This window comes from Pagrus major, chromosome 6 (assembly GCF_040436345.1).
Source record: "Pagrus major chromosome 6, Pma_NU_1.0".
NCBI classification, from domain to species: domain Eukaryota; kingdom Metazoa; phylum Chordata; class Actinopteri; order Spariformes; family Sparidae; genus Pagrus; species Pagrus major.
The window spans coordinates 14929154-14943651 of record NC_133220.1 but is presented as its reverse complement, the minus strand read 5'-3'; the positions used below and the strand labels follow the sequence as shown (position 1 = coordinate 14943651).

The 14498-nt window shown below is 39.7% G+C and overlaps 1 protein-coding gene across 2 annotated transcripts in view; it reads right to left on the bottom strand.

Annotated features, from left to right (window-relative positions):
* iars1 (isoleucyl-tRNA synthetase 1) overlaps positions 1-14498 on the bottom strand; it is a 56653-nt gene that overhangs the window by 14834 nt on the left and 27321 nt on the right. For both annotated transcript variants that reach the window (XM_073468144.1, XM_073468145.1), the window contains exons 16-25: positions 13287-13481; positions 12944-13030; positions 11866-11949; positions 9182-9326; positions 7718-7838; positions 7458-7549; positions 6474-6551; positions 5627-5748; positions 2536-2638; positions 1950-2033 (exon numbers count right to left, since the gene is read on the bottom strand). In XM_073468144.1, coding sequence (XP_073324245.1) covers positions 1950-2033; positions 2536-2638; positions 5627-5748; positions 6474-6551; positions 7458-7549; positions 7718-7838; positions 9182-9326; positions 11866-11949; positions 12944-13030; positions 13287-13481 — 1111 coding nt within the window. The remainder of the gene's footprint in view (positions 1-1949; positions 2034-2535; positions 2639-5626; positions 5749-6473; positions 6552-7457; positions 7550-7717; positions 7839-9181; positions 9327-11865; positions 11950-12943; positions 13031-13286; positions 13482-14498) is intronic.

Genomic DNA, 14498 nt, shown 5'->3' with positions numbered 1-14498 from the left:
TCAGTTTTAGTTCAGATTTAAAAAAAACAAAAAAAAAAAAAACCTCGTAGTACTGGTTCTAGCACTGGGAAATATGTCCTTAAAATAGTATCACAATATCCTTAGACTATATCAGGGTACACAATATATATACATATATATCTTGATTTATTTTTTTATTTAATTTTAAATGTACTTCATAAATGCTAGGACGGGCTGACAAAATCACAATAATTTGGCTCAATATTGATATTGCAACAATATTGTAGGGATGACAATTAGTGCTTTTTGAGTGAGATTTTTGATAATTAATCATCAGAAATCTGGATATAATGACTATTAGAATAATTAAAAGAGTGGTAAATTCAGAAAATTATATCACTGTACTGTAACACAGCCTTTAAAACCATTAAAAGACAACAATATCAAAATTTTCAAAATCTAAGACAATATATAGTCTAATATCACAGTAACAATATCATATCGATATATTGCTCAGCCCGTACTGGTACCAATAGTATCCACTACACGATTCATCAGAAAAGGCAATTCAGAGGGCCAAGCTGAATGCTTTGTTACATTCTGTAGGAGTCACTTCATTACTCCAGACGTGCTGTAGAGGGTTGATTAAAAAATGTAATTCACTCAGAGAGAAAGTCAGCCATGAAATCAAACAGTCTATGAGCCAGTCGACAACAGCAATACTGAACAGTCATTGTAGAGAGGTTTAAAGAGGGCACGGTCCTGGGACAACAGCGCTTATAGAATTGTATAGAGAATTACCAATTAAATAGAAAGTTACAGAATAATAATAAAAAGGAATCAAAGTCAAAGCAACAGTGAAAAGGTGAATCCAGAATTAATCTACCCAACTTTCAAATGCACTGCTCAACTGAAACTACACCACATCAACATCTTCCCTTGGCTGCAGGACCTTTAATTCTGCTCAAATGACCCTTCTTCACTGGAGGGAAGCTACAAGTTGGAAAGGTTAAATGTTTCCCCACCAGAAAAGAAACAGCGAGAGATAAAAAGCAGACCGAACTAAGATGAGGCTTGCAGGATCCAACAGAAAGTTGCAACAGAAGCCCTTTTCACATGAGAAGCATAAGCTGTAAATGTTCTGTCAATTTTTCCTGCTCAGCATCATATGGGAACACGAGTCGGAATTCATTTTCCATCTATGATGCATCAGTCACTTCTCAGCTTGGGACGGGAAGTATTTTAGCGTGGCTTTATTGGGAACAAAAGCAGCAACACTCCTAGGTTGAGACCTTCTTATTTAAGGCGCTCGTGGGGTTATCTGAGTCATCTTTGCGCAACAGTATTGACTTTTCGAGCTTTGTTGGTGGAAAATCAAACCCAAAGACAAAGGGATAATGTCAGGTTAATGGCTCCCTGCACTAAAAGGCTATGACAATTAGTCTGTCTCATGTCTGAGTAGCCATATTTCCATCTGAATGTACCCAACAAACTTCTGCAATTAATCTTCACTTTCCAGTACACGAGCAAAGAAAATGTTGAACACACCTGGAAAGTTAAACTTAAGAGAGCCAGAACAAGAGCTAGAAGAGCTATGACTTTGAAGTACACTAACAGATTAACTGTAAAATAATGTTCACGTATGCTGGAGAGAAAAAAAAACAACCCCAAAACATACTGCTCGTGGTTGTACTCTACACTCTTTGTGTGTGTGGCAATTGGAGTTGATCAAATGTGAAATCATTTTCAGAGGTGTCTGCGCCTCCCTCTTTTCAAATTAACCAGGCACACACATTTTAATTACAGCTAAAGCATGCGAAGATGTACTTCTGCTGTTGTACATCTCCTCTGTAGTGTCAACACATTCTAAATGTAATAGAGCTAATCACAGCACAGTAAACATACACAAAACACTTATAGGAAAGACAAGAAGACAACACACCTCTTGCCATGAAACAGAACACTGGTACAAACGACTGTTTACTTACTTCCAGGATGTATTTCTGCAGGGACTGGATGTCTTTCAGAGCCTCCTGATCCTGATGAATAACTACCACCTCCTTCAGTGGGTACTGAAACACACACCAACATTACACTTGGTCAATAGCTCCAGTACCAAAAACACAAAATTAACATAACAACCATAACTACGCTATACTACAACTAGTGCCCTAATATGAGATTAATTATATGTGCGACATACAAACATTTGATTAGATTATGAACAAATGTAAATCTGTAAAAAATATGAATATGCACATATTCACCTGTATTAATCTTTTTTTTACAAAAAATGCACAAGAAAAACATTTTTGCTATGGCTCCTGTCATGAATTGAACAAGGTAAGCAATGGACATTTTTCAGTTGTTTAATAAACTTTATATTGCTTTCTGGCGGACAACTGTTTTTAAATGACACATCAACAAAAATGTCTTGTTACTTGACCGTCTGACGTGGCTACAACAGATATAAGCCATTACTAGCCGATTAATTGTCTGTTTCCTAGAGTTTTAAATCACTACACCCTCTGACACTGGAGGGGTTGAATGGATTGGGTAGAGTTGATGATTCACCTTGACGGGCAGGGTCTTCCTGTCTCTGATCACTCTGCCGAGCTCGATCACAGACTGCATCTGAGAGACGGCGCTCTCAATGCGCTTGTCAATCACACTCTCCCTGAAAAACAGAAACATGGATAGAGAAAATGTAAGCCTCAACACATCATTATAAGCCTCACAAGGTCATTGTATCATAGACTGGATAATAATTAGTGGATGGAGCAACTGTGATTTGTTTGTGGACAAATGTTTTGAAGCCTTGAATTTGGCATAATGGCTATCGCCATCTTGGTTTTGTTGGAGGATGAAAGTGTCTTGTCCAGCACAAGCTATTTTACTCTAAATGGGACCATATTTTACTAAATGAACATCAACCTTTACTGGAGAAGACTTGAAACTGGCGATTGAGATAATAAACTCATTAGGAAACTGTTTACTGATTGAATAAATCAAGTAAGAAGTAGGGTAATTTTCTCATAAGCTTATATATAATCAGACAGAAACCAGTGGATCCTCTGTCATCCTCTGCTCGCCATTAGAAAGAATGCAGGTTTAAGGCACTTCCGCCTCTATTCAGTGCCTGACGCTTCGTCCACTTATTATACTGTCTACAGATGATATGAACATTTGAATAACCTCTTAACTCAGCAGTTGGGGTCATAATGGAGAGAACTGGGCATTTAAGCTTTTATCTGGGACTCCTCTATCTGAATGGGTGCCACCTAAGCCTGCTGCCGTCTTATTATAAGAGGATGTAGAGAGATGAGAGGAACATCTTTCAAAAACAACCCATCTTATATTCTTAGTAGAATCATTACATGTTATGTAAAATTCTGTCCGACTGAGGTCACAGTTAGGGGACAACGGTGCATTCCTGCAATAACTCCAAGGCAGTATTCGTCATTTTCTGGTTAATGGTGGGTTTGAAATTCAAATTGCTATTCTACTGAGGAAAATGAATACTAGAGCGTGACAAGGTTAGTAGCACACACATCTAAATAAAGATAGAGTTCAGAGCCATCAGCGCCAGAGTTTAACTCAGGAACATCCACTAATAAGGAACACGAAGACTTCCACCTATGAATCCAAATTAGAGCTGCACAGCCACTGATAATCATGCATAATAGTTATATTAGCCCCAACTGTCTGCAGGAACATAGACTGTCTGTGTGTACGTGCACAGTGCTTGTTCATTTACTCCTGCGGTGTGCTTCTCTGTGTGTGTGCACACAACAGTGGAGTAAAATGAGAGAGGAGAGGACGCCGGGGACAGCCAATCATTTAATGAGCTGATTGAGGAGCAGCTGTTCCCTCTGCCTGATTGGTGGCTGACCTTTGGGAGGGGGTGAAGTAGTCCCATTCGGCAGCAGGAAGGACAAGCGGCTAATAAAGCAGCAGCACTGAGTGCTGCCTAAGTGACATGGGGAAATTATATGAACCATTACACAAACTATTTTCCTTTTGCTAAATCAAATGGATATTTAATCATGTCTGAACTTTTTAATAGTTAAAGATGATGCAATTGAGTTTGGGCTATTAGAAATTCCTTCCAGGCATTTCAAAACTGATCAGCCACCAAGGCACACATTTAACTTTCTGAAGTAATTGAACTGAAGTGAATGACATGATCATATTCTGTGAGCAACATCCATTTGCAGGGCTGACAGTAAAAACAGGCCCCATGCAGTTCTGAGTGGGTTTTTTCTAGACCTCTCCACAAACTCCTGTCACTTTCTATAGAAGGCACTGACTGTTTCGCCCTTAAAAAACAGAGTTAGGCTGATTGTAGAGAAGAAAGCAGTGAACTTGAGGGAGGCTGTGCACAAGGATTTCAATGTCTTGAACCTGGTTGTTGGTTGGAGCTGACTTTGTACCGCTGTGGAGATTGCATCATGTATAAATCACGTTTTATCACCCAGTAACAAAAAACCTTGCAGCTGACATAAGCTGACAAAGATTTGCTTTTGAGTAGTTTCTACGCAGATTTTCTACAGAACCAATTGATCCCATAAAATAACACATATAATAAAAAATCTCAAAACGGAAAATTTAATCAGAGTGGTGGAAGATAAAGTACTGCATAGCAGGAATGAGGAGAAAAAGTGGTGAGACAAGAGAACAGCAGCTGCTGTGAAGCCTGACAGCTATCTGGAAACTACTGTGGACTCTCAGGCTTCAAAAGCTTGTACTCTGAGGAGTTCAGAGTGTGATACGGTCGGGGTAAAGTAAGGCCATGAACTCTGGCTGAAACTGATTAGGCTGTGGATCAGCAGTGGATATCCTGTGAGAAAAGGGGCTAACATGAGGGGGATTTGCTGTGCGAGCTGCAGGATGACTGTGTGGTAAGAGCGGCAGTTTTAAAACTCAGTGACCTCGGTTATGTTCATTTTGGTTTCAGGTTTCAGTTAGTTAAAAAAAAGCTGTTGCAGTTCTAAAAAAGAGGCAAATAAAGGTGGATTTCCCCACAAAAGACTTCAAGAAAGAGACTTCCTTCAAGAAATTAGTGCATGGTTTGAACAGCTTTTTAAGAACTAAAATTCAAGCCCACATAATTCCTTGATACTCACAGCAGTCAAATGTATTAAGTTATTTTAACAGTTCATATAAACTTTGTATGTTTTACATGAGTGATTATGAAGATGAAACGCCAAAATATTTTGAAAATCAAGCTCATCGAGCTTCCTCGAATTGAGGGTCTAAGGACAGAGGTTGTCGTACATTGTACAGATTGTTAAGTCCCCTTAGGCAATATGAAAATTAACTTGACTTGAATGCAAAGCATATATACCAAAGGTGTGTTGACTCAGAGGGATCTTGATGATCTCCTGCCATGAACAGTTTACTTTCCAGATTAAATTCAAGTTAGCCATGCTTGTTTTCCCTAAAACGACTATTATTATTGCATCAGCCACATTAAGGATGGATGGATAGCTAAAACTCTCTCACTCTTTGCCAATGAGTGATCATATGTAGTGAAATAATTTGTATTTAATTGCTTTTTATATAAACCAGGTCACATTCTGGTCAACACATGAACTGATACATTTATAAATAAAATAATATCAACAAAAAAAAAAGATAAATATTACTGAAGGGTTTTTCCAACCTGACTTGGGGCAGCATGAGATAGTGAATGCTGCTGGCATCCTTTTCTTCGACAGAGGCGGGGTCGATGAGGTGACGCAGATTTTGGTACATCATCTCTGTAATGAAGGGTGTGAAGGGAGCCTGAAGGGAAGGTGGGAAGAAAGCAAGTGGACATGAAAGAAAAAGGAAGAGAAGATCATTAAATACACTGTACTGTAGTTAATTTACATTTTCTGAAATAAAAGGTCTAAAAGTCAGAAGGAGCAATACAATCAGCATCTAAAACACATTTTTTTTGCTTTTTTTCTCCTCAAATTGTGCAAAAGTTCATACAGAGTTGTGCCGGAGTGAGTTTACTTCTAATGTATTTCTCTTCTCGTTCAACCACAGCTAATTAATTTGTGTAGCTCACTGCTGATCTGTATTGATCTAGGTTAGGCTAACTGGCTCTTAGCGTGCCTCTCGCCTCACATGCAACCATCTTCAATGTGTTATAAATAAAAACTCCTACTGCTCATGCATTATTCATCACCATGCAAGCGCACACACACACACACACACACACACACACACACACACACACACACACACACACACACACACACACACACACACACACACACACACACACACACACACACACACACACACACACACACACACACACACACACACACACACACACACACACACACACACACACACCTCTCTCATACCAGCATTATTTCTTTGTGTCTTGCATGCACAAAAGTAAAACCTAACCACAAGAAATTTCACCCATACAATCTCTCTATTCTCTCTCACACAGGCACGCACACGCACACACACACACACACACACACACACACACAGACAGTATGACTCACCATCAGCCTGCACATGGAGAACAGAACGCTGAAGAGGGTTTCCAGCGCCCACAGGCAGTCCTCTGTGCCACTCTCTCCCTGCAAAGTTCACACATGCATCAATACAGTCAGTCCCCTTGTGAAACAGTGAAGAGATAAATGTGCTCCAGCAGACACCAGTGCGTGTATCCCCCAATCTACAACAACCAAATGTTGAACAGGAGGGCCACAAACTGATCGCTATAAAATGTCCACAGATGGAGGAGATGATGGAGAGTCACTCTTTCCATTCACTGCATTCTCCTTTTATTTAGAGATCGTGTGCACATTTTCAGTTCTCTTTTCTGTGTCATACTTTCATACCCAAACCACGTCCGTGCGGCATAACGAGCTCCTCATTTTGTCTCGGCTGGTCGGAGCCCTTCTCTCATTCTATGTAGCGTTAAGTCTCCTCCACATTTGTTTTGTTACCTTGAGGCATATTTCCTGCCTGCATCCGTGCCGTGCGGAAGAACACGAACTATCGTCCAAATGGTGAAAAATATTGCCATGACAAGTAGAGAACGATTAGCCTATCACAGATATATCGGTATCAGCCTATACATTGTGCAATATCTGTCGATATGTGACCTGTTTTAGAGATTCTACTGTTAAAAAAGATACTTGTGGTAATTTCTAATCTTAAAATTTGCAGTGAAGTTTATTATTTCAGTGCAATGATGTCATCAGGGACAATTAGCATTAGCAATGTTAAAACAAAACAACAATAAAAGGCAAAACAACCATAAAGAAGGATACAGGATGTCAACCTTAAAGGGAAGCATCATCTGTACATATTCACTCATGCATATAATTATGCATTTGACTTATCAGCTCATTCTTCTGCTAGTAATCATCACTTGAGGGACTCCACCCATCTTAGTCATTGGCTATCATTTGCTGTCAAAAACCTGTATCTTCCATCTTCGTTACATCGCAAGCACTGATTCAGAGGTGGTATCTCACCTTCAGGCGGCGTCTGTTGGTCCTGACGTACCAGTTGGTGAGCATGTCCACAAACTTGACCAGGCGAGGCACGACGGTGTACAGGCGGTAAGCTGCAAGAAGAAACTGCTGTCAGTGTGTTTACGCTGAATATAGAAACATGAATAAATTGCAAGATGCGATGGATTTTAAAACATGAGGTGGTTTCATTTGCAGCCACAGTCGATATCAAGAAGACAGAAGAAAAAAATGAGCAGTGTGTGAATTTGTGTCTGCCTCACTGTCCATCTCAGCCTTGAAGAACTGGATGAGGGACTGTGTGAAGGACTGAATCCATTTGTCCATGATGTTGTCACTCTGCTTTGCCGTGTTTTCATTGTACAGGAACTGAATATCCTCCTCCTAACAACACATAAATACACAAACGCACAAAAACAGACGAGGCATTAACACAAGATTTTTAAGTCCTCTGACAATTTGATCGGACACACTATTTTTCATATGAAGCAGCTGAAGCCTAAACCACATATCAGCAAGAATATAAGTCGAACTTGGAGCAGTTTGGATCTGTACATAAGCTGATGAGAGCCATCTACAGGCAAAGAAGGCTACGAACTGACAGTAGAGCCAATACATTCAAAGGTACATGTACAGTTGGCTACACGCTGTCTGGACAATATAGCTGACATGCGCAATGAGTCGCATAGGGGCTTTACCTTAATTTTTGGTAACTCTAAAGTACTCTAGCGTGTTACTTTTCTCAGTAGATAACGCAGTAACGTAACATGTTAATCTTTAATGGCAGTAATCTTGTAACGTAATGAGTTACTTTTAAAGTAACGTTACCCAACACTGGTTATTATATACAGTAGGTGACTGCTTCTCCAGATTATTATCACTTAGGCTTTCTCATCTGATGGTCAATTGCCTGAAATAGTTTGATGTTAAGAGAAGTCATTAACATTCGCAAAGGAAAATAAAAAGTCAGGTCATTTATAATGTTTTCAAAAACTAACATCTTGTGTTTTATTATATTTAAAATATTATTGGGGGTATCTTTATGCCTTTTTATTGCAGACTTGAAAGTAGAGAGATGACAGAGAGTGAGCGCTGAGGCATACGGGAACGACATGCAACAAAGGTCTCAAACTGGAGTTAAACTGGACATGTTGCAGTTCAGGGTCGCTGCCTTAAACCTCTAGGCCACATGGCAGTGCCAACATTTGGCACAGGCCACAAGTTGAATTTTAACTGCCCCTGTAACACTGATTGCCTGCAGGTGGTTGAAGTAGCTGCAGCAGATGTTGCTTTCTTTGTCCATTGGTGGCAACACTGACATGTTTACATTTGCAAATCTAATATGCAGGTTTTACTTCCCTGCAAGAGCTCTCTGCTGCTAAAGCAACATTCTGGCTTCTTTTCTTAAACTGCTCTCACAGGATGGTTTTAATGTGCAGACACAATCTGGAAAAAGAAAAAGGTTTTGGAACCAAATATCCAGCCATCCGTTAACCAATGACAGGGATTTAAGGGGAAGGCATTATTACATCCATAACTACATTATTTAATGGCACTAGCAACAAGCAATTTCCTTTTTGTACCAATGGCTACCTAATAATAATTTGTTCATAATCATAACTGCTGTATTATCAAGCAGTGCTGTTTTTTTAGACCAGGAATAGCAAATGGAACATTGGAGGAGCTGTGGAGGTAATGACTTTCTATTCTGTGCATTACACATGTACCTTCTGTAACCTTTGTACGTTCTGCACCAGGAAGCGGTAGGCATTATACCACGGCAGGAAGACATCCTTCAACACGTCTCGCACGCCCTCCTCTTTGAAACGCAGGTTCTCTGCTCTCACTACGGGAGAGTTGATGAGGTACAATCTACAAAAAGAGACAGTGAAGGAGTTGGTGAGTGTGGCAGGACTGATTATGAGTGAGTGAGAGCATACAGTGTGTACACAGGTGACAACTCAAGTGTGTACATAGGATGTGTTCTGTATGAGTGGGTGAGGCTGTTTGCTGTATGTGTAAGTGGACCAATGCGAAGGAAGTATCTGTGCTCATGCTGAGGACAAACTTTGAAAAATAAAAAAAAACAGGCAGTGTTGCCCCAGTTACTTGTTTACCAAAGTTATTTTAAATACACTGTATAGATGGTACAAGGCGCTGTGACAAGAGTGTTGTGGGAAAACAAAGTTTACACCTAGACAGCTGGTTTAAACTTAAAGAAGATGTATTATGCTCATTTTCATGTTCATATTTTTATTTTAGGTTCCTCTTGGAATAGGTTTAAATGCTTTAGTGTTCAGAAAACAGTTTTCTCATACTGTCCATTGAAGCAGTACTGTATTCAGCCTCTGTTTTAGCTCCTGTCTCCTTCTGCAATGAAGCAAATAATTTTTATGATTTCTATAATAATGATATAGATGCCCCAAGCCATTATGCAAGACACTGTAAGCATCTGGGTCATATTTCAGTATCCATTTCAGTAACCATTAAAGCAGGGATGTGAGGCAGGCTGCATTCTCTTAATGCAAAGCTATTCAGCTGCCAAACATATCTGCACTGGATTAGCTTGACCAATTGGGCTAAATGTCTACCTTGAATATGTTCTGCACAAATTTCTGGGCCAAAAGCTAATTTTACCAACAGCATCTCAGTGCAAACTAATCTCTTCTCTTCATTAAAGCCAAATAAACACACTGTTGACAGGACAACGACAGAAATATCGGAATAATCCACAGAAATATAATAATGTGTGGCAGGCATCAGCACACAGTGTAGACTTTTTAGAAAAGGTTTCAATGATGACTCTGGAAGCAAGCCAACATGATGCAACTTCTTGCAACAGGACATGAGTGAGTTTAATAGCAGCAACTGTACATTTAAAATGTAGAATAGACAGAAGCATCAGCGGATCAAATATTTTCTTCTGGCATCTTAAAATGAGCCAACATGAAGACAGACAACTGTCACTTCAACCAGTTTGACTAAAAAGACTTCACAGCGGAGCTGTATCAAATAGTTCAAAGCTTCATTCATAACGTTGACAATCGAATTCTGACCAACATTTGAATGCTGCACTCCAATACTGCCTTAGGATTTGAACGAAAGTGAAAGCTCGTTTCCATCAATTTTCGATCGATTTGATTGACCCAGCAGATTTGGTCACATTTTCAGAAGATCTATAATAAATTCATTATTGAACCACACTTCATGAATGTTTTTTTTCCCACTTGTTCCATCACAAAGATTGCCATGATATACATGTTCTTTGCAAGTGTATGTAAACCTTTGACCACGACTGTAGATGTAATCATTTCCAAACTTCACAGCATGCTTTTAATCAAACAAAATATTATGCTTCAATCAATATTTATTGGCGTTTAGTCTTTCAAAAAACAAAATTCTCATTGTCGCAGTCAAATAACTGTTTGCTCTCCTGCTTTCTGTGCACAATGGGGGGCACGCACCTGCATTAACATGGCCATCACGCAGCAATCGACAGCACAATTAATTAAATTAATGAAAACACAATAAAAAAATATCTATTTCGGAACGAATGCTTATCAAAATTACTGAAGTTGATGCTCAAAAAGATCATATCATGTGTCTGTGTTCGCTTGGGACGTCATCTCTTTCATACTGATAATGACTGCAGAAAGATGTTGAAGAAAATGCCAGTTTGGTTCATGTGAATTCATTAAAAACAGTAGATTTAATTTCAAGAAGACTCACTCATTTAATCTGATGAATTATTCAAAATGAGGATTTTGTTCAAGGATTTTTTTTTAGGGTGATTACATCATAAAACATGCCGACAGACATTCAAAGCTTTGATCAAAAAATCCTCCATTAAAAAAAAAGAAAAAATGGCATTTGGTACAACGCTTCCTCACAGGCTATACTTCATTCTCTCACTGGTTCAGTTACTATCCAGAGTAACATGAAAGGTGGAGTCATGGCAGTCACATGTATGTATCGTGTAAGTAAAGTTTTAAGGCACAAAAGAGACATATTCTGTTGAAAATCGAAGCCTTATAGACAAAACAGGCCTGAGCCTCTCTCTCTTTATCTCAGCAGCTCACTCTTCATCAGTCTATATATGAGCATATGGCTCAACTGCATAGTGCTTTATTCATTAGGCCATATGGCTATGGCACTCTCACTGCTCAGGGCGAAGGAGCAAATGTATGATGGGAAACAATGTGTATGCATGTGATGTACAGTATTGCGTGTGTGTTTATACTGTATGTAGGACTCAGAAGTTGCCCAGTTAAGCGTGGATAGTGATTCAAACCTTTTAAAACCGTGCCTGCTAATAACATAAGGCCGGTTAACACACAGTATCCTGCCACCGGCACACAGGCATTCATGCTGCAGAAACACACACTCACACTCATTCAAGCGCAGCTCTGACCTGAGGGCATCAGCTCCATAGTTCTGCACTATCAGTCCTGGATCTGGATAGTTCTTCTTGCGCTTGCTCATCTTCTGTCCATCGCTGCGGGAATGAGACAGGCAAAGGCATTAATGCACATACACATACACGCATGCACAAAAGTGCATGTTAGAAACCATGCACTTGGTATTCAAGTTAGTTCTTCCAGGTCAGCAGGCCTGTGAGCACAGTGCTGCTTTTAGACCTCGGGGCTGAGGACAAGTAGCCCTATTGTGGAGCAGCTCTAAGGGCTAAATGTTACAGCACACATAGCCACACTGATCATGAGAAAAGGAAGAAAAACTAGGAGATGAATGGGCAGGTAACGAAAGGAGATGTAATGGAATATAAAAATGGAAGTAAAGAGGAGGGTAAACGGTGGATTACGAGAGGCGGACCAAAAAGAAAATGTCTGCCAGAAATAGCTTGGAAAAATGTTTGAAACTGACTGAAAGAATAAGGCTGCCTTTCAACTAATCCTGTTTAAGATGGAAACCAAAAATGGATCCACAGACCTCCACTGCTGTTCACAAACTATTAAGAACACATCGGTGAGACGGCTAAAAACGATCCTGAAAAAATGAAACATTCACTCCTGTTTGACTCATGTTCAGTACAAACTATTGCGCCCATTGTTTTAGTAAAATTATTTAGCTTTTGTTTTAAATACAACTACATATTTGACATCCGTTTGTGAAGATTTCTCTGTCTCCTCTTATCTTGCCTAAGAATATTTGTCCGTATACCGTCGTAGCAGCCCTAAACAGTGTAACTCACTGAAGGAACTAGAAGACTTGTTTGTTTTGTGTAATGTTGATGTAACGTCCTGTGAAAAAATGATTTCCCGGGGACAATAAAGTCTAACTAACTGCGAGAAAGAATGAGCACAAATGAGTGTAGGGAAACTGCACTAGAGACACATTGTTGGTTTTGATCTTTTGTTGACAATGAGAAAAATCTAGAATAATAGCAGCCTTAATCTTTAATGACAATGAATTTATTTGCAAATTAAAGACATAGGAAGAAGAGCGTTTTGTTGATAAATCAGTGGTCTCACCTGGCGAGTACCAATCCGTTAACAATGACATTCTTGAAGGGCGGTTTGCCAAATAGCGCAGTGGAGAGCACCAGCAGGGTGTAGAACCTACAGCAGGATACAAAAAGATAGTACACACAAACATTGGATTAATTCCTTCTCTGCAGGAGGTTTGAGAAAATCAAATTTACTAATTCAATCTATCCACTTTTAATCAGCCATTGTTTAATACCTATCCTTGGATTATTAAGTCTTTTATGAACACGCTCATCTGCCTGATCCATCCATTCATGCACTGCTCTCTCCGTGTCTCTATTCCTCATCTGTCAACCTCTTTCCATCTATCCATTCATCCACAGCTTACCATCCCCTCGTCTGGTCAATGCCTTCAGCGATGAAGTCTGCGGGGAAACTGTCTTCAAACTCCTTTCTGTTTTCGAAGGGGTAGTGAGACTGGGCGTAAGGCATGCTGCCGCTCTCGAACCAGCAGTCAAACACCTCTGTGACCCTCCGGAGGACGCCCTTACCACACCGTGACGGGATGGTCAGACTGTCAATGCTGGGTAGAGAAAGTGTGGAAAACGGGTACAATTGTGAAGACAAATGGCAGCAATAACAGTTTGACCAGTTTTGTTTTTTTGTTTTGGGCTTTATTATTGTTTTTAAACATTTGTAGACTTTGTGGATTCATGGGTCTATAGGGTTTTTTGGCTGTGGTCCAGAACAACAATTTCATAATGTTTCATTGCTGGGAGCGAGGTTTAAGAAAAGAACAGCGGCGCTCATGTTGTGCTGACACCCACTACAATAAGGTCAGTTATTGCTTTATGCTTCAAGTACATGGATTAATTTACTCCATATACACACTCGCTCAGATACAGACCATGAACAAAATCATTGTTTCTTCAGTGCTTACCTTGAGGAAAACAGATGATACTGGGGTAAAGTAGTCACTGCAAAGTGTCAGCCTCTTTGAGGTGCTCATTAAATGCAGATTAAACCCATATGGAAAGTTATCTTAGTCATATTGTTAGTAAATGAAAAATGTCAACACCATATATCCAGTTGATTAAGTACATTTAATTTCTTTTTCCCTCGAGCAACTACCAATTATTAGCACTCAGGCCTTTAAATTGCAGATTACACCTTTAGTAATCTGTTGTTGGCCACTAAAGCAGCTCTGCCGCAGTACTCTGCTGCTCCTGAGAGCTCTGCTCCTGGGCCTTATTGAAGAAAGGGAGAGTGTGAAGCAGGAATTTTCCAAAAGAAGTGCACTGCTGAGTACATTTTGAGTAGTTTAATATATTTCTATGGTGTTTTATGCATATGATTTTGCTCAAATGTTCACTTTCCTACAATACAGACAAGCCATTATCTCTAGGAGCTGAACACTTCACACCTTATTATGCGAACTGATAACAGTCTGTGCCTTTAGCTGTTAGATATCCATACGACTTTGTATGAATACTTTTCCTGTGCCCATTTTTCCCAGTAAGTCATATACATCAAATGGGTTAAATGATTGTCGTTGACCACTAGCAAGCCGTCATGACAGTGCTGACCTCAGAGGGAACAG